The sequence below is a fragment of the Heteronotia binoei genome, chromosome 5, assembly GCF_032191835.1.
Source record: "Heteronotia binoei isolate CCM8104 ecotype False Entrance Well chromosome 5, APGP_CSIRO_Hbin_v1, whole genome shotgun sequence".
Classification (NCBI taxonomy): Eukaryota; Metazoa; Chordata; class Lepidosauria; order Squamata; family Gekkonidae; genus Heteronotia; species Heteronotia binoei.
The window spans coordinates 25,612,945-25,631,892 of NC_083227.1; the positions used below are offsets into that span (position 1 = coordinate 25,612,945).

At 42.4% G+C, this 18,948-nt stretch overlaps 1 protein-coding gene and 1 pseudogene across 1 annotated transcript in view; both read left to right on the forward strand.

Moving 5' to 3' along the window:
• The window catches only part of LOC132571866 (zinc finger protein 420-like), a 452,634-nt gene extending 443,107 nt beyond the window's left edge, over positions 1-9,527 (forward strand). The window contains exons 8-10 of the mRNA XM_060238658.1: positions 4,912-5,041; positions 7,359-9,264; positions 9,500-9,527. Of these exons, the coding sequence (XP_060094641.1) occupies positions 4,912-5,041; positions 7,359-9,264; positions 9,500-9,527 (2,064 nt within the window). The remainder of the gene's footprint in view (positions 1-4,911; positions 5,042-7,358; positions 9,265-9,499) is intronic.
• Positions 9,528-17,462: 7,935 nt separating this feature from the next.
• Positions 17,463-18,461, forward strand: LOC132571868 (zinc finger protein ZFP2-like; annotated as a pseudogene).
• Positions 18,462-18,948: the final 487 nt, after the last annotated feature.

The window sequence follows — 18,948 nt, forward strand, 5'->3', positions numbered from 1 at the left end:
GACGGCCAGCCATTAACAATAGCATCTCTGTATGCCCCAAATGTAAATCAGAAGGATTTTCTTAAGACAACTCTTCAACTACTATCAGAATTTCAGATAGGGGAAACTATAATTGGTGCTGACTTGAACTATATAATGGATCCCAAATTGGACAGGACACACAAACCAGGGAAAAAAGCAGTAAAATCAACAGGTTTATTGAATATATTAGATACATTCAATTTGGTGGACATATGGCGTTCATTAAATCCTGGAGTAAAACAATACACTTATTATTCTACTGTACACCAAATTCATACAAGAATTGATTATCTTTTAGTAAGTAAAAGAATAGTTAATCAAATTCAAGAAGCAGACATAGGCCCACGGACAATTTCGGATCACTCCTGGGTCATGGGGACACTTTCGGTTCAAAATGAAGACAAACAAGGCTACCATTGGAATTTAATAAATTACTGCTACAAGATGAATCGATTTGTAAAAAAATTACAGCAGCAATAAAGGAGTACTTTAAATTTAATACCACTAAAGAGGTATCACAGGGAACGTTGTGGACGCTTTTAAGGCAGTTATAAGAGGGCAACTAATTGCAATGGCATCCACCTATAAAAAAGAAAGACAGTCACTAATACTAGAAATTACAACTAATATCAAACAGTTGGAACTGCAGTACGCTAAAAAGGGTGGGAAAAAACTGCTAAGGACATTAGAGCAGGAATGTAAAAAGTTAGATTTGTTGGAAACATCCCAAATACAAAAAAACCTGTTGATACTTAATCAAAAATATTTTTACTAAAACACCAAAATCGATAAAATTACTTAAACAAAGGGACCTCTCAAAGAAAGGTATCTCACCTTATTCATAACATGCGAAATCATCAAGGATCTCTAGTCGCTAAATCTAGCGAAATAATCCAAATATTTCATAAATTCTACCAGCAACTTTATAAATCAGAAAATCCAGAGCCTACCAAAATTAAAGAGTATCTCACTTTTATAAATTTATAATACTAAAATATCTCCTGAACATAAGGCGTATTTGGAACAAGATGTAACACCACTTGAACTATCTGAAACCTTAAAACATATCAAAAATAATAAAGCCCCAGGTAGGGATGGTATCCCTATTGAATTTTATAAGACATTTGAGCATGTATTGGTGGACCCCTTGGTGCAGACCTGTAACTCAGTTATGCTCAGCGGAGTTATGCCTGCCACATGGTCAGAAGCCAGAATTACAGTAATTCCCAAACCCGGAAAGGACAAACAAAATCCTGCTTCATTTAGACCTATTTCTGTTTTAAATAATGATTTTAAACTCTTCTCTGCTTTAATGGCCAACAGATTGAATAAAATTATTGCAAACTATATACATAGTGACCAGTCAGGATTTATTCCCACAAGAACTTTAACGGACAATATCCGTAAAACATTGGACTTAATTATTCTGGGAAAGCAAAGAAAGGAAGAATCAGTCCTTTTGGCCATTGACGCAGAGAAGGCCTTCGATAAGGTGGAGGTCCCCTATCTTCTTACTTTGTTACAGTATATGGGATTTGGTCAAAAATTTCTAACCTCCATCGAAGCATTATACGCTAAGCCAATAGCACAAATTTACGTGAATAATTATAGATCAGAGGATTTCGATCTACATAGGGGTACGAGGCAGGGATGCCCCCTGTCTCCTATCCTATTTGCCCTGTCTATAGAACCACTGGCCTTTGCCGTACGTAATGAGACATTGATAACTGGTATCTCTGTAGGGAAAGAGGAATATAAATTAAGTTTGTTTGCAGATGATGCCGTATTTTACTTCACTAATCCTCTCCAATCTATTACATCATTATTGCATCATATTCAAAATTCAGTGCGGTATCAGGTTTCACGATTAACTATACAAAATCTGAATTATACCCTATTGTTATGTCCCCGAGTACTAAATTAAACTTACTAAACGCCTTTCCTTTTAAGTGGGTCCAAAAATCTATTCGACATTTAGGTATCCAAATACCATTGAATTTACAGGATCTTTATACTGTCAACTACAAATTAATAGATAGCACTATTAAAACACAATTAGAGCAATGGAACAAACTAAATTTAACTTTGTTAGAAAAAATCCATATGATTAAAACTTTTGTCCTTCCTAAATACTTATTTCTATTTTATAACTTACCCTGCGATATTTCTCCCAAAGAATTCAGAGATAGACAAAAGTTTATTTCTAAATTTTTGTGGTCAAACAAAAAACCAAGATTTCAGTTTAAGTTAATGACGAGGCCAATAAAACAGGGGGGGTTGGGTTTACCCAATCTAGAAGCGTACTATTTAGCTGCAAATTTAAAAAATATATTACTGTATGCAATAAAAGATTGTGATAAACCTTGGGTAAAAATTGAGGCATCTTACTTAGTAGGGGGACAATCTATGGAAGCCATTTGGAACACTCCAAAAGATAGACACTTTATTGTTGACAATAACCCTTATCTATCCTTGACTTTAAAACTTTGGGATAAGCACAAAAAAACTTTAATACCATCCACCTCGCCGATGGCAAGCTTCTTAGGACAAGCATGGTTTAAACCAGGCCCGTGCACCCGAAGACTTTAGAGTTTGGAGAGAGGCGGGTATCTTCCAATTTCAAAACATCATCAAGAATAGACAAATGCTGACTAAAACACAATTGGAAACTCATATAAAATACCAATTCCATGGTTTCAGTATCAACAAATATATTTTATTTTACACAATCCCAGAATTGTAGAAGTGATCGATAGGCCGTTAACAACCTTTGAGAATATGTTGAAAAAGAATCTAAAACAAACCAAAACATTGACATCGACTATTTATAATCTACTTAATGCTAAAGATTGGTCCGAAGTTACAAGCCAACAGAAAGCCTGGGAGAAAGATTGTGGTATGTCCTTTACGTTGGAACAATGGCAGACTATCTGGGAATCTCCACTTTACACCACATATTCACTAAATTTGAAACTTCAAAACTACAAACTTTTTTCAAGATGGTATTTGACACCCAAAAAACTATTTTTAGCCCATATAAAGCCTACTTCTGAATGTTGGAAGAACTGTCAGCAGGAAGGATCATTTTTACATTGTGGTGGCTGTGCCAGAAATTAACAAATTTTGGAGGGAAATTAAATACATAATAGATATTATTGCCGATGACGATATCCCTTTTACCCCAGAATCTTTTCTCTTAAATTATTGGCCCAACTTAAAACTTACTCATTTGAGAAAGGAATTAATAACTCTTTTGTTGATGGCAGGAAAGTTATTGGTAGCCCAACATTGGAAACGAGAAGCGTCCCCTAAGATACAACAATGGTTGACTAAAGTGTGGGAGGTAGCAGCATTAGATAAACTGGCTATACAAATAAGAGCAATGGATATACAACAGAAGAATAATAACTTTATTGAAAAATGGTTTCCTTTTTTTAACTATATAAATTCGAAAGAAGATCCTCAAAAGCATGTCCCAAAAAAATACATTGATTTTTCATACTATTGAAAAGTATATTTAAAGATTATATATTGTTTTGTAGTATATTAGAATTTTGCAACTGAGTGTAATGATAATAGGACTAAGATGAGCTCTAGTTAATTTAACTTAAAAGATAACTAAGACACAAATGTAATGTAGGTATATTATTGTATCTATTCGATTACTAAGCGTGTATCTGAGTTGTTGGTTATTGTTGAAAAATTAATAAAAATTTAAAGTTTAAAAAAAAAAAATGTGATGGCCAGAACTCCCTTGGAGTTCAATTAAGCTTGTCATACCCTTGTTCCTGGCTCCACCCCCAATGTCTCCTGGCTCCACCCCCAAACTCCCCTGGCTCCGCCCCCAAAGTCCCCAGATTTTTCTTTAATTGGACTTGGCAACCCTAGTCATTCCACAGTGCACAAATACCTGGAAAGGTCTCTGAGGCAACAGGTTTGTGCTGGTGTTTTGTGCCGTGCATCTCTCACATATCAAGCCCCAATGATCACATGGTCTGGGGTGAATAGGCCTTTGGTTTGTCAGGTTAAAAACAGAACAAAAGACACATTGGCTTTAATTAGGGCTGTCTATATAGAAGTGGAAGCAAGCTTTAGAACAGGGGTCCCCAACCCCCGGGCTGGGGACCAGCACTGGGCCGCAGCCTGTTTGCAGTGGGCCATGCAGCCTCACACCCCTCCCTCGTGGTGCCTCCTCCTCCCCCCGTTTCCACCATTTTAAGGCCGAGGAAGGGAAGGAGGCAAGGGCAACATTGCTCACCGCCGTGGCGGAGGTTTTCCAATCGATCGGCTGGGGGAGGTCGGCCTGGGAGGCACTTCACGGTTCCTTCCCTGGCCCTAAAATGGTGAAAACGGTGGGAGGAGGTGGTGAAGTTGTGTGGGGAGGCAATGAAGGAGGGAGGAGGAAACGGGAGAAAAATGGGGAGAGGAGGAGGTGCCATGGGGGGCGGGGGGAGGCCGAATAGAGTGCCCCCACCCTGCCGGCCCTAGGGCCAGTCCTTGGGGCCAAAAAGGTTGGGGATCACCGCTTTAGAGTAAGACAGAAAGTCTTGCAGACAAAAATGTTTAAAGCAGAAACCTCCCCTCAAAGTGATATTTCTGGGGTTTAACATGCAAGGTAGTATCATGTCAGCTATACAGTCTATTTTTCCACCCACATTTGATGGATCTTGACCAAGAGAAGCCAGTTCTTTACAGTGGTCTGAGTTTATGTTTCTTTCAGAGTATTTTACCTGCCAGAAGTGGAAACAAAAACTAATGCAATTCTCCTCACCATTGGTTTGATGTATTGCATGCTTTAATCAGTTGACTGGTTGATGGGATTTATTTTTCTTTCTTGAATGGTCAGGGCCAGAAACAGATGATCAAGTGGGCTGTATTTTCATCTTTCAGAGATCCCCAGTGTCCTTTAAGGAGGTAGTCGTGTCCTTCACGGAGGAGGAATGGGCCCTGCTGGATCCAAGCCAAAGAAGACTCTTCTGGGAAGTGATGGAGGAAAATTACAAGACTGTGGCCTCTCTAGGTAAAGTTCTTTTCCCTTCCGTTATGATCACGGAAGAGAAGGGATGGGGGTAGCATCTGTATTTGACCTTGTTTGATTTCAGGGTACACTTTCATTTGCCACAGAAGAAAGAACAGAGCTCCTACACCTGGGGAATCTTACAGCACCCCAAAAAGAAAGCATTAAATACTTTTGTGTCATGCTGTAAAGTGAAACCTGTGGATGAAGAGATGGGCAATATCTTGCTAGGTTGCTGCTTGAAAATTCCCGCAGCTCCTCTTTTCTTTTTCACATTTTATGTTTTGATGTGGAGTGGCTCTTGTTTGAATGGATAAGGTTGATGTGGGGGGGGAGGAGGAGAAGGAGGAGGAGGAGAAGACCACAGATTTATACTCTGCCCTTCACTCTGAATCAGTGTCAGAGCAATTTATAATCTCCTTTATCTTCTTCCCCCACAACAGATATCTTGTAAGGTAGGTGGGGCTGAGAGACCTCTCCCAGAAGCTGCCCTTTCAAGGACAGCTCTGCGAGAGCTATGGCTAACCCAAGGCCATTCCAGCAACTACAAGTGGAGGAGTGGGGAATCAAACCCTGTCCTCCCTGATAGGAGTCTGCACACTTAACCACTACACCAAAGGCCTCATTGATTTCACTAGGGTAGAGAAGGGTCCCTTGCTCAGTGACAGAGCTTCTGATCTGCATCCTGAAACTCCGTGGTTCAGTCCACGGCATTTATAAAGGGGGTTTTAGAGAGGAGGCTCTTTAGTTGCAGTGCTGAGTAAGGATCCCTGCCTGTGGCGCTTCTGAGGCACCATGCCTTGGAGTGGAATTGGATGAGCTTAATGGAAAGGGAGGGAGGGATGGGATGGGGAGGGATGGTTGCTCAGTGGTAGAGTATCTGCTTGGGAAGCAGAAGGTCCCAGGTTCAATCCCCAGCATCTCCAACTAAAAAAGGGTCCAGGCAAGTCGGTGTGAAAAACCTCAGCTGAGACCCTGGAGAGCCACTGCCAGTCTGAGTAGACAATACTGACTTTGATGGACCAAGAGTCTGATTCAGTATAAGGCAGCTTTATATGTTCATATGAAAGTTCTAGGTAAAACTGGGTGGGGGAGAACATGGGAGCCAACTGTGAGGAAGGTGGTCAGCAAGAGAAGAGAAGCCAGGCAAGAGATGCTGCAGCCCCGTTCCAGGTGATGAGTTGGGATTTGGAAGGCAGCAGCACTTTTCCTCCTAACATTCTGCTCTTCCTTGGCCAGTTCAGAGCAAGTCCCAGTAGAAGCCAAGCCAGGCAAGGACCATGCTTGCATCCTCTTTTTTCCTCAAATCATCTGAGGAAATCAATGATGACCAGATGAATTGGAGGAGGGAATCCCTTTCTCTTTCCTGTTCTTCCATTCAGGGAATATCTCGGAAGTTTGGAAGAATGAGGAAGTGAACTTTGTCCTTTGTCCTCCCACCCCTCCCCCAGGACAGAAACTCTTCCACCTTCCTTCCCCTGGAAAAACAAAATGGGGGTTCTGTTTATTTAGCTGCAATGTAGAAAAATAAATTCCACACTCTGCCATCTGGGGTGTTGTAACTCCTCAGTGTAAGAGCCCCGTGGTGCAGAGTGGTAAAGCTGCAATACTGCAGTCCAAAGCTCTGCTCAGGACCTGAGTTTGATCCCAGCAGAAGCTGGATTCAGGTAGCGGGCTCGAGGTTGACTCAGCCTTCCATCCTTCCGAGGTCAGTAAAATGAGTACCCAGCTTGCTGAGGGGAAAGTATAGGGGAAGGCAATGGCAAGCCACCCCGTAAAAAGTCTGCTGTTAAAACGTTGGGAAAGCAACATCACCCCAGAGTTGGAAATGACTGGTGCTTGCACAGGAGACTACCTTTACCTTTTTAAACTCCTCAATGTACTTTTTTTCCAAAAAATTTTTTGTAAGCCCCATTTTGTTGAAAGATCGATCTTGTCTGTTTGTGTGTCTAATCTCTGAATTTAAATTTTTCCACATTTTATTTTTTATTTTAAATGATTTTAGTAACATTCAAGATTTTAAAAAGCATTTATCTTCATGCTCTGTTTAACGTGTTCCCTGAAAAAACACCAGAGAACATATTAACCTTAATGTGATCTCAAGAACAAGTTTCTACAACAGAAGCAATAAATCCCTTTCCTCTTACTTTTTCCACCCATTTCTTCTCTTTCAAGAAATCTGAGTGTGTGGTTAAACATTGCTGAAGTTTTTCCACACCCCAGGATCTAATTGTAGAAAATACCATTCACTACACACTTTACCTGTTAATCGTTGTTGATAACTTTCCATTCTTAATTGATTTGTATCTCTCTTTTACAGTGGGAGATGCGAGGGAGATGGTGAGTGAGAAGGAATCGAGAAGGAGAGTTGTGGAAAAAGGCATCACTCAGCAGATGGATGCAAGATCTAGGGGTGGAGTGGTAAAACAGAAGCAAAGAAAGGAACTGGTTTCCTGTCAGAGTAGAAATAAGTGTGACGTCTCAGCCCAAGATGAAACAGGAAAGAGAAATGCAAGGCATAATGATGCTGTGAATCAAAAAGGGTTCAGCCACAAATTCCATGATGATGTTAAAATATATCAGAAAGTTACAACATGCTGGAAAAAGTGTAAATGTATGGAATGTGGAAAGGGCTTTTCTCAGAATAGCACTCTAACTGCACATCAAAAAGTTCATAGAGGTGAGAAACCATATAAATGCTTGGATTGTGAAAAGTGCTTTTCTCGGAATGACCACCTAACTGTACATCAAAAAATTCATACAGGGAAGAAACCATATAAATGCTTGGAGTGTGGAAAGTGCTTTTCTCTGAATGGCAGCCTAACTGCACATCAAAAGATTTGTACAGGGGAGAAACCATATAAATGCTTGGAGTGTGGAAAGTGCTTTTCTCTGAATGGCTACCTAACTGCACATGAAAAGATTCACAGAGGGGAGAAGCCCTACAGATGCTTTGAGTGTGGAAAGTGTTTCTCTCAGAATTGCAACCTAACTACACATCAAAAGATTCATTCAAGAGAGAGGCCATATAAATGCTTGGAGTGCAGAAAATGTTTCTCCCGGAATGGTGAACTAACTAGACATCAAAAGATTCACAGAGGGGAAAAACCATATAAATGCTTGGATTGTGGAAAGTGCTTTTCTCGGAATGACCACCTAACTGTACATCAAAAGATTCATATGGGGGAGAAACCATATAAATGCTTGGAGTGTGGAAAGTGCTTTTCTCTGAATGGCAGCCTAACTGCACATCAAAAGATTCATACAGGGGAGAAACCATATAAATGCTTGGAGTGTGGAATGTGCTTTTCACGAAATGGCTACCTAAGTGCACATGAAAAGATTCACAGAGCGGAGAAGCCCTACAAATGCTTTGAGTGTGAAAAGTGCTTCTCTCAGAATTGCAGCCTAATTACACATCAAAAGATTCATTCAAGCGTGAAACCATATAAATGCTTGGAGTGCAGAAAGTGTTTCTCCTGGAATGGTGAACTAACTAGACATCAAAAGATTCACACCAGGGAGAAACCATACAAATGCTTGGTGTGCGGAAAGTGCTTCTCTCAGAATGGTCAGCTAACTGCCCATCAAAAAATTCACACAGGGGAGAAACTGTATAGATGCTTGGAGTGTGGAAAGTGTTTCTCTCAGAATGGCAACCTAACTACACATAAAAAGATCCACACAGGGGGAAAGCCTTATAAATGCTTGGAGTGTGGAAAGTGCTTCTTTCAGAATGGCAACCTTATTTCCCATCAAAAGATTCACACAGGGGAAAAACCATATAAATGCTTGGAATGCGGAAAGTGCTTCTCTCAGAATTGCAATCTAACTACACATCAAAAGATTCATACACAGGAGAAACCATATAAATGCTTGGAGTGTGGAAAGTGCTTCTCTCGGAATGGTGAACTAAGTAGACATCAAAAGATTCATACAGGGGAGAAACCGTATAAATGCTTGGAATGTGGAAAGTGTTTCTCTCAGAATGGCAACCTAACTACACATAAAAAGATTCATACAGGGGAGAAGCCTTATAAATGCTTGGAGTGCGGAAAGTGCTTCTTTAAGAATGGCAACCTCATTTCCCATCAAAAGATTCACACAGGGGAAAAACCATACAAATGCTTGGAATGTGGAAAGTGCTTCTCTCGGAATACTCACCTAACTTCACATCAAAAGAGTCATAGAAGGAAGAAACTAGATAAACACTTGGAGTGTGGAAAGTGCCCCACTGGTGGACTTCCTAATGGCACCTGCTTTTTGGCCACTGTGTGACACCAAGTGTTGGACTGGATGCCATTAGTCTGATCCAACATGGCTTCTCTTATGTTCTTATGCCATTCTCACAATGGCAACGTAACTGTACTGTGGAGGTTCACACAGGGGAGATGCCATATAAATAACTGGAGTGTGGAGAGTGCTCTTCTTTCCATGACATCCTTAACTGGTCATGAAAAGTTTCACAAGGGAGATACCATATGAATAGTATAAATACAGCATGTTGCAATAATCCAGGGGTGGGGAGCCTCCATTCCGAGGGCCATATATGACCCTCGAGGTCACTTGGTGTGGCCCTCAGGGATTGCTGGACCGAACCGAGCCATGTGGCAGCCTCCCTGGGGCCTGGCTGGCCAGCCAGTATTGCTGCAGGGCCTGGAAAAGTTACTGTCACAGTTCAGTTTGCACTTGATTATCCCAGATGGTGTGGCCTAATATGCTAATGAGTGTGTGACCTAACATGCTAATATTAGGGGATGTGGTCTAATATGCTACTGAGTTCCTGCTGGGCTTTTTCTACAAAAAAGCCCTGGACCTATGCATTTGCCTAGGGTGGTGGGCAGGGTGTGTGTGTGTGCCAGATTAGGCTTTCCCTACATGACTTCAAATAGAAAAAACAATTATTTGCATTAATTTTGCTGGCCTGAATCATTCTCCCTTGGCGGAGTACTGTTGATAATGATGCGAATGATGTTATAAATATCCATATGGCCTTTGGCAGAAAAAAGGTTCCCCACCCCTGCAATAATCCAATCATGAGGATAATACTGTTATAAAGGTAAAGGTAGTCCCCTATGCAAGCACCAGTCGTCTCTGACTCTGGGGTGACATCGCATCATGACGTTTTCACGACAGACTTTTTTAAGGGGTGGTTTGCCATTGCCTTCCTCAGCCCTTCCTTCCTACACTTTCCCCCCAGCAAGCTGGGGACTCATTTTACCAACCTCGGAAGGATGGAAGGCTGAGTCAACCTTGAGCCGGCTACCTGAACCTAGCTTCCGCCAGGATAGAACTCAGGTCGTGAGCAGGGAGTTCGGACTGCAGATTAGTATACTGAATACTCTTCAATTCCTGCATATCTCTAAGCAACTGATCTGCCCATAAAAAGCAGAGTGGGTGTGGCAAAGACTGAAAGGCTGGTTTACAAAGAATGGGGGGAAAGAACAAACCTCTGTGAACGGAATAAAACTGAGAGCTGAAATGGAGAAGGGCTGTGGCTCCATGGAAGAGCCTCTGCCTGGCATGCAGAAGATCCAAGGTAATAGATCAGGGGTGTCAGACTCATTTGTTATGAGGGCCGAATCTGACATAAATGAGATTTTGTCAGGCCGGGCCATGTATGTCATAAAATGTAATGCCAGCTAACAAGGATATAAACTTTATAGGGACACAGACAAACACAAAGGTTGGACTTCAGAAAGACAAACTTTGATAAACTTAGAACTATGCTGGGTAAAATCCCATGGACAGAAATACTTAGGAGGAAAGGTGTTCAGGAGGGGTGGGAGTTTCTTAAAAGCGAAATACTGAAAGCACAATCACAGACAATTCCAATGAGAAGAAAAAATGGAAAAAGCCTAAAGAAGCCAAAGTGGCTCCATAAACAGTTCTCTAAAGACTTGAGAAATAAAAAAGACTCCTTTAGGAATTAGAAGGAGAGCCTTATAACTAAGGATGAATATAAACAAATCAGTGCTTGTAGAGAAAAAGTTAGGAAAGCTAAAGCTCAGTATGAGCTTAGGCTGGCCAAAGATGCTAAAAACAACAAAAAAGGGTTCTTTTCTTATGTTCAGAGTAAGAAAAAGAGCAAGGACATGATAGGCCCATTGCGACGGCAAGAAAGTGAAATTGTAACAGGTAATGAAGAGAGGGCGGAATAGCTCAATACCTACTTTTCCTCAGTCTTCTCTTCTGACGGAAACGGTGCTCAGTATGGCAAAAACAGAACATATAAGGAGGGTACGACGTTCCAACCTAGGATCAGCATAAGGGTAGTACATAAACACCTAGTTTCTTCAAATGAAACTAAGTCCTCAGGGCCAGATGAATTGCATCCAAGGGTTCTAAAAGAGCTTGCGGATGTAATTTCTGAGCCTCTGACTATTATTTTTGAGAATTCTTGGAGAACAGGAGAGGTGCCGGAAGATTGGAGGCAGGCGAATGTTGTCCCCATCTTCAAGAAGGGGAAAAAAGAGGATCCGGGTAACTACCGACCTGTCAGCCTGACATCTATACCTGGAAAAGTTTTAGAACAAATTATCAAACAATCGGTCCTGGAACATTTAGAAAGAATGGATGTGATTACTAAGATCCAGCAAGGTTTTCTCAAGAACAAGTCATGTCAGACTAACCTGATCTCTTCTTTTGAGAAAGTGACCACCTTGCTGGATCAAGGGAATGCTGTAGACATTGTTTATCTTGATTTCAGTAAGGCTTTTTATAAGGTTCCACATACTATCCTTGTTGACAAGGTGGTAAAATGTGGTTTGGATCCTGTTACCGTTAGGTGGATCTGTAACCAGTTGACAGATAGCACCCAAAGAGTGCTTGTGAATGGTTCCTCATCCAAGTGGAGTGCTTCAAAGATCTGTCCTGGGACCTGTTTTGTTCAACATCTTTATCAATGATTTGGATGAAGGAATAGAGGGAATGCTTATTAAATTTGCAGATGATCCTAAATCGGGAGGGGTTGCAAACACAGAAGACATAAACAGGATACAGGATGACCTTGACAGGCTGGAAAACTGGGCTAAAATCAATAAAATGTATTTTAGCAGGGATAAATGTAAAGTTTTGCATTTATGTAGGAAAAATCCAGTGCATGGTTATAGAATGGGGGAGACTTGTCTTAGTAGTAGTATGTGCAAAAAGGATCTAGGGGTTTTAGTGGATCATACACTGAACATGAGTCAACAGTGTGATGAGGTGGCTAAAAAGGCAAATGCAATTTTGGACTGTATCAACAGAAGTATCGTGTCCAGATCACATGATGTGATGGTATCGCTTTACTCTGCTCTAGTAAGACTTCACCTGGAGTATTGTGTTCAGTTTTGGGCACCACATTTTAAGAAGGATATAGACAAGCTGGAACGGATCCAGAGGAGGGCGACGAAGATAGTGAGGGGTGTGGAGACCAAGTCCTATGAGGAAAGGTTGAAGGAGCTGAGGATGTTTAGCCTGGAGAGGAGGCAGCTGAGAGGTGATAGGATCACCACCTTCAAGTACTTGAAGGGCTGTCATATAGAGGATGATGCAGAATTGTTTTCTGTGGCCCCAGAAGGTAGGACCAGAACCAATGGGTTGAAATTAAATCAAGAGTTTCCAGCTCAACATTAGGAAGAACTTCCTGACCATTAGAGCGATTCCTCAGTGGAACAGGCTTCCTCGGGAGGTGGTGGGCTCTTCTTCCTTGGAGGTTTTTAAACAGAGGCTAGATGGCCATCTGACAGCGATGAAGATCCTGTGAATTTAGGGGGAGGTGTTTGTGAGTTTCCTGAATTGTGCAGGGTGTTGGACTAGATGACCCTCGAGGTCCCTTCCAACTCTATGATTCTGTGATTTTTTAAAAGTTTAAAATAAAACATGCTTGAAACATTAGCACTTGTTGGTCTTAAAGGTGCTTTCTTTGTATCTCTTGCGTGCGAGCCAGGGAACTGGGCAAAGGAAGCTCTGGCTCTTTCCTTCCTTCCTCAGAGGACCAGGAGGGGGAGGAGCCTCAGCCTATAGAAGGAAGAAAAGCTCTGTTGTGTGATTGAGAGAGCCTGGCAAAGCAAGTTATTACTTCCCAAGGCAGGAGCCTCAGCCAATCGAGAAAATAGAGGCTTTGCTCTATAGCTTCTGTGTGATTGAACAGGCCTGGCAAAGCAAGCTGTGATGCAGAAGGAAGCAAGAGAGGGAGAAGGAAGCAGATGACATCCAGTTGCTCAGGGGCCTAATAGGAGCCCTCCAAGGGCCTGATTCAGCCCCCAGGCCGCATGTTTGACACCCCTGTAGTAGATGATGAAAAAAACCCCTCTTTTGCTTGGAGAGCAACTTCCCGTCCAAGTAGACAATACTGACATGGATGGATCAACAATCTGATTCAGCATAAAGAAGTTTCAGAAAAGAAAGATCTGCCTTGAGCCCATTTACGGGAAAAGGCAGAATATAAGCCTACTAAATAAATAAAATAAAAATTGGTGTCTTGTGGAAAACAACATTAGAATACTCCATTACCCATTTAATTTACAAAACAATTATTCAGGAGGGCATTCTCATACCAGGAGCAGAACTCTGGGGTATAACAGATCATCTCAAAAAGGGATTTCTATGAGGAATAAGGTTTTCCCAGCCCCACTGCATTACTTGGGTTTTTAAAGAATCTTTGCTGTTAGATTCAGGTTTTGTTTTTTTTAATTGTAGTTTATAATTTGCTTGCGGATTTGCTGAATAGTTCATATCATGTGTGCAATCTGCATTGAGTCCCAGTGAGAAAGTTGGCCTGCAAATGAAGCTAGTGGTAACACAGAAATGCTGTCTGTCTCGTATACATAAGGAATATATCAAATATACAAGGAACAAACTGTATTACATATTCAAATCGGTAGTGGACCTACAAGTTTGCAATCACAAACAGAATTTGACAACTGCTCTTCACAACAAAGGTCCTCGTGAGGGCATCTCCGGGGCATCCATAAAAGCAGGTTTGTAGACATTGTGTGTGTATTTGTTAAGTGCTGTGAAGTCGTGTCCGCAGGGCTTTTTTTCGTAGCAGGAGCTCCTTTGCATATTAGGCCACACACCCCTGATGTAGCCAGTCCTCCTGGAGCTTACAGGGCTCTTCGTACAGGGCCTATGGTAAGCTCCAGGAGGACTGGCTGCATCAGGGGTGTGTAGTCTAATATGCAAAGGAGCTCCTGCTACAAAAACAGCCTTGCATGTCTGACTTATGACGACTCTATATGGGGCTTTTCTTGTAGAAAAAGCCTAGCAAGAACTCATTTGCATATTAGGCCACACACCCCTTATGCCACTATTGTTTTGCACAGGGCTTTGTGTAGAAAAAGCCCAGCAGAAACTCATTTGCATATTAGGCAACACTTCCTGACACTAAGCCAGCCGGAACTGCGTTCCTGTGTGTTCCTGCTAAAAAAAACACCTGACCCTATGAGTGACTACAGAAATAATAAGATGGGGCAGTTTGTAGAAAAATATAATATTGAAAAGGGAAGTAAAATAGTTAACTCCTGATGAAGAAGCCATTGATTTCCCTGTTTTAGGAGACTTATAACAGCAATGGGGTTTAAATAACGCCAGCATACAGAAGTGGGAGCATATGGAGGACAGTGACGTAGGGTTGCCAAGTCCAATTCAAGAAATCTCTGGGGACTTTGGGGGTGGAGCCAGGAGACACTGGGGTGGAGCTAGGAGCAAGGGTGTGACAAGCATCACTGAACCCCAACGGGAGTTTTGGCCATCGCATTTCAAGGGACGGCACACCTTTTTAAATGTCTTCCTTCCCTCCACCCTCCCCTTCTCTGATTTCACCTCAGAGGCGGGGCGGAGCGGAGCGGGCGACGCCGCTGCGCTGCTGCTGCCTCTTCTCCGCTTCACCGTAACTGCTCCGAGATGGGCTCAGGTTGAGCCCATCTCGGAGGAGCAGCTACGGTGAAGTGGAGAAGAGGTGGCAGCGCAGCGGCGTCGCCCGCTCCGCCTCTGAGGTGAAATCAGAAAAGGGGAGGGTGGAGGCAGGCCAGGAGCGTGGCGAGCCGCGAGTCCAGGTCCTAGAAGGACCCAGATTTGCGGCTCGCCACACTCCTGGCCTGCCTCCATCCTCCCCTTCTCTGATTTTACCTCAGAGGCGGAGCAGGCAATGCCATTGCGCTGCTGCCGCCTCTTCTCTGGTTCACCTTAGCTGCTCCTCCGAGATGGGGCGGCTCGCCACGCTCCTTGGCACCGTTTCCCCCCTCCCCCCGCTTCTGTTTTTTGGGAGAGCGGGGACGGAGGCTGTAAATCCTGGGATCCCCCGCCAGGGCGGGAGGTTTGGGAAGCCTACAGTGACGATTAGCACCCTCCGTTCTGCCCACCTCCCTCCAGAAGTTTCCTCTCCTCCCACTCCAGATATGCTCCAACAGTCTGAGAGAATTAACACAATTTGCAGGACACCATCAGGGACCTATTGGGGACAAATCTGTGCTGACTTCACCAGATCACCAAGTTGTCCTTTAGATACTTGCATTTTGTTCCCCTTAAAATCTTCTCCAGTATTTTCCCTGGGACAGAAGTCAGACTGACTGGCCTGTAGTTTCCTGGGTCATCCTTTCTCCCTTTTTTGAAAATTGGGGATGACATTCACCCTCCTTCAGTCTTGTGGCATGTCCCCTGTCCTCCAAGAGGTCTGGAAGATGATGGACAAAGGCTCTGCAAACTCTCTAAAAAGTTCTTTGAACATTGTCAGATGCATACCATCTGCTCCAGGGGATCAGCACAGCCAGGTGTTTCTCAGCTACCTCTATCCATGTCCACCAGCAGCCTGGACTCTTTCCCTTGCCTTGTGTATCTATCTTGTTTTTAATTGGTTATTGTTAGTGTGTAATAAATACTTTGTTATATGTTAAAGTTTGTTATACTCAGCCTACGGGTACCAAGAGGAGCCCAGTTTTGTGCAATTTTATAGATTTCTATTTCTTGGAAATTTTCAGTATATTATACCTGTCAGTGGCTGAAAAAGAAACAAACTCAATTTTCATTGCCATTGGTTTGATGTATTTCCTTTTTTAATCAATTGAGCAGGTGATAAGATATATCTTCCTTCCTTGAATGCTCAGGGATTGGAATCCATTATCAACTGGGCCCTATTTTCCTCTTTCAGAGATCCCCAGTGTCCTTTGAGGAGATAGCCGTGTCCTTCACAGAGGAGGAATGGGCTCTGCTGGATCGAAGCCAAAGAAAACTCTTCTGGGAAGTGATGGAGGAAAATTATGAGACCCTGGCCTCTGTGTGTAAGGCTCTTTTCCCTTTTATTCTACCCCATCTTTCTTTGACCCTCTTGAATTTCAGAGCACATTTCCACAGTGTTTCCTTTTTGTTCTCATGATATAAGGCTTCCCCTAAGTGAGAAGATGTTCCAAGAACAGTAAATGAAAAGATCCAGGTGGGCAGCCGTGTTGGTCTGAAGTAGTAGAACAAAATAGGAGTCAAGTTGCATCTTTAAGACCAACTTAGTTTTATTCAGAAAGTAAGCTTTTGAAAGCTTACGTTCTGCATAAAACTAAGTTGGTCTTAAAGGTGCAACTTGACTCCTATTTTGTTCTAGTAAATGGAAAGGTTTTGGGTTGCTGCTGTGAGGTAAATTTTTGTATTGAGCTTGAAGATGACAGAGATCACTAACGCAGATGGTTTCATAAAACAAAAAAGGTTTATTTATACACACAGAAGGGTACCTCACAAAGCAACAAATGAACAAAGAAACCTTCTGTTCCATGTTCCCAAGTATTAATGCTATTTTATTCCATTTGGGTGTTGCTGTTGCAGGGGACTACGTTTCCCAGAAGGAGTTGCAAGCACCAGAGATGTCAAACGTATCTCTAGGAGTCCAAGTGGCAATATTTCTTAGGACAGAATATGAAGAAACAGAAGGGTCTCCCATTGGCCAAGGCATCAGACAGGGGTTTATTTTCTCTCTCTCCTTAACTCTTCAATCTGTATGCAGAACATATCCAAAGGAAAGCTGGATTAGATTTAGATGAAGGTGGAGTGGAAACTGGGGGAAGGCATATTAACAATTTGAAATAGGCAGATGACATCAGATTGTGGGCAGAAAGTAGTGAAGACTTGAAAGGATTCCTGATGAAGGTTAAAGCAGGAAGTGCTAAAGCAAGATAAGAGCTGATTATCAAGATCAAAGTAATAAATACTAGTGAATTACAGCTACACAGTCTATTTTTTCACATTTAATTGGTCTTGACCAGGCGTGGCCAAACTGCGGCTCAGGAGCCACATGTGGCTCTTTTACTTATATTGTGTGGCTCTTGAAGTCCCCATCGCCCTCCTGGTGACTTAAAGTTGCCCCATGGCCCTCCTGGTGATTTAAAGTTGCTTTCTTTCCATGTCTCTCCTTCCTTCCTTCCTGTCTTGCAGCTCTGAAACATCTGACAGTTATTCTATGTGGCTCATTTTTCGGAATGCCATCCTAACTAGACATCAAAAGATTCATACAGGGGAAAAGCCATATAAATGTGTGGAGTGTGGAAAGTGCTTTTCTCAGAATGGCAGCTTAACTGCACATCAAAAGATTCATACTGGGGAGAAGCCATACAAATGCTTGGAGTGTGGAAAGTGCTTCTCTCAGAATGGCAACCTAACTGCACATCAAAAGATTCATACTGGGGAGAAGCCATACAAATGCTTGGAGTGTGGAAAGTGCTTCTCTCGGAATACCACTCTGATAGCACATCAAAAGAATCATATCAGGGAGAAACCATACAAATGCATGGAGTGTGGAAAATGCTTTTCTCAGAATAGTACCCTAACTGCACATCAGAAGGTTCACACAGGGGAAAAGCCCTACGAGTGCATTGAGTGTGGAAAGTGCTTTTTTCGGAATGCCATCCTAACTAGACATCAAAAGATTCATACAGGGGGAAAGCCATATAAATGTGTGGAGTGTGGAAAGTGCTTCTCTCAGAATACCACTCTGATAGCACATCAAAAGAATCATACCAGGGAGAAACCATACAAATCCTTGGAGTGTGTGAAATGCTTTTCTCAGAATAGTACCCTAACTGCACATCAGAAGGTTCACACAGGGGAAAAGCCCTACGAGTGCACTGAGTGTGGAAGGTGCTTTTTTCAGAATGCCATCCTAACTAGACATCAAAAGATTCATACAGGGTGGAAAGTGCTTTTCTCAGAATTTCAACCAACTAGACATCAGAAGGTTCACACATGGGAGAAACCATATAAATGCCTGGAATGTGGAAAGTGCTTTTCTTGGAATGGTGACCTGTCTGCACATCAAAAGGTTCATGTAGAGAAGCCATATAAATGCTCGGAGTGTGGAAAGGGCTTCACTCGGAATACCAACTGAACTAAACATCAGAAAGTTCATACAGGGGAGAAACCATATAAATGTTGGACTGTGGAAAATGCTCCTGCTGTGTGACAACACCATATAAATGTTTGTGGTGTGAAAACTTTTGGATTTGCAACGTAACCGCACATTAGGATTCACACATGGGAGAAGCTATATGAATGCCTGGAGTATGGAAAGAGGTTCAGTCAGAATCGACCTTTACACCACAAGATTCAGACACAGGAAGAGCTTTCTGCTCACAGTTAGCATATTAGAAAGAAACCAGTTAAAGGGAGCATTCACACTACACTAAATAATGCATTTTGCAACTGGATTTTTGCTATTCTTACACTGTAAAAATCCAGTTGCAAAACATGTTACCTAGTGTAGTGTGAATGCACTCAGAGCAGCTGACCTTGCTGGTTTGTAACTGTCAAGACATTTCAAAGGAACTTGCTCTTACCTGGAAAGTTTCATGAATAGATTGTTTGAGGAGGTCCAGAAGTCATGGCCTGCAGTTTTCTGTAAGGTTTGAGAGAAAAAGTGTTATCCTTTTCCTCCCCCCTGCCCCGCTCCG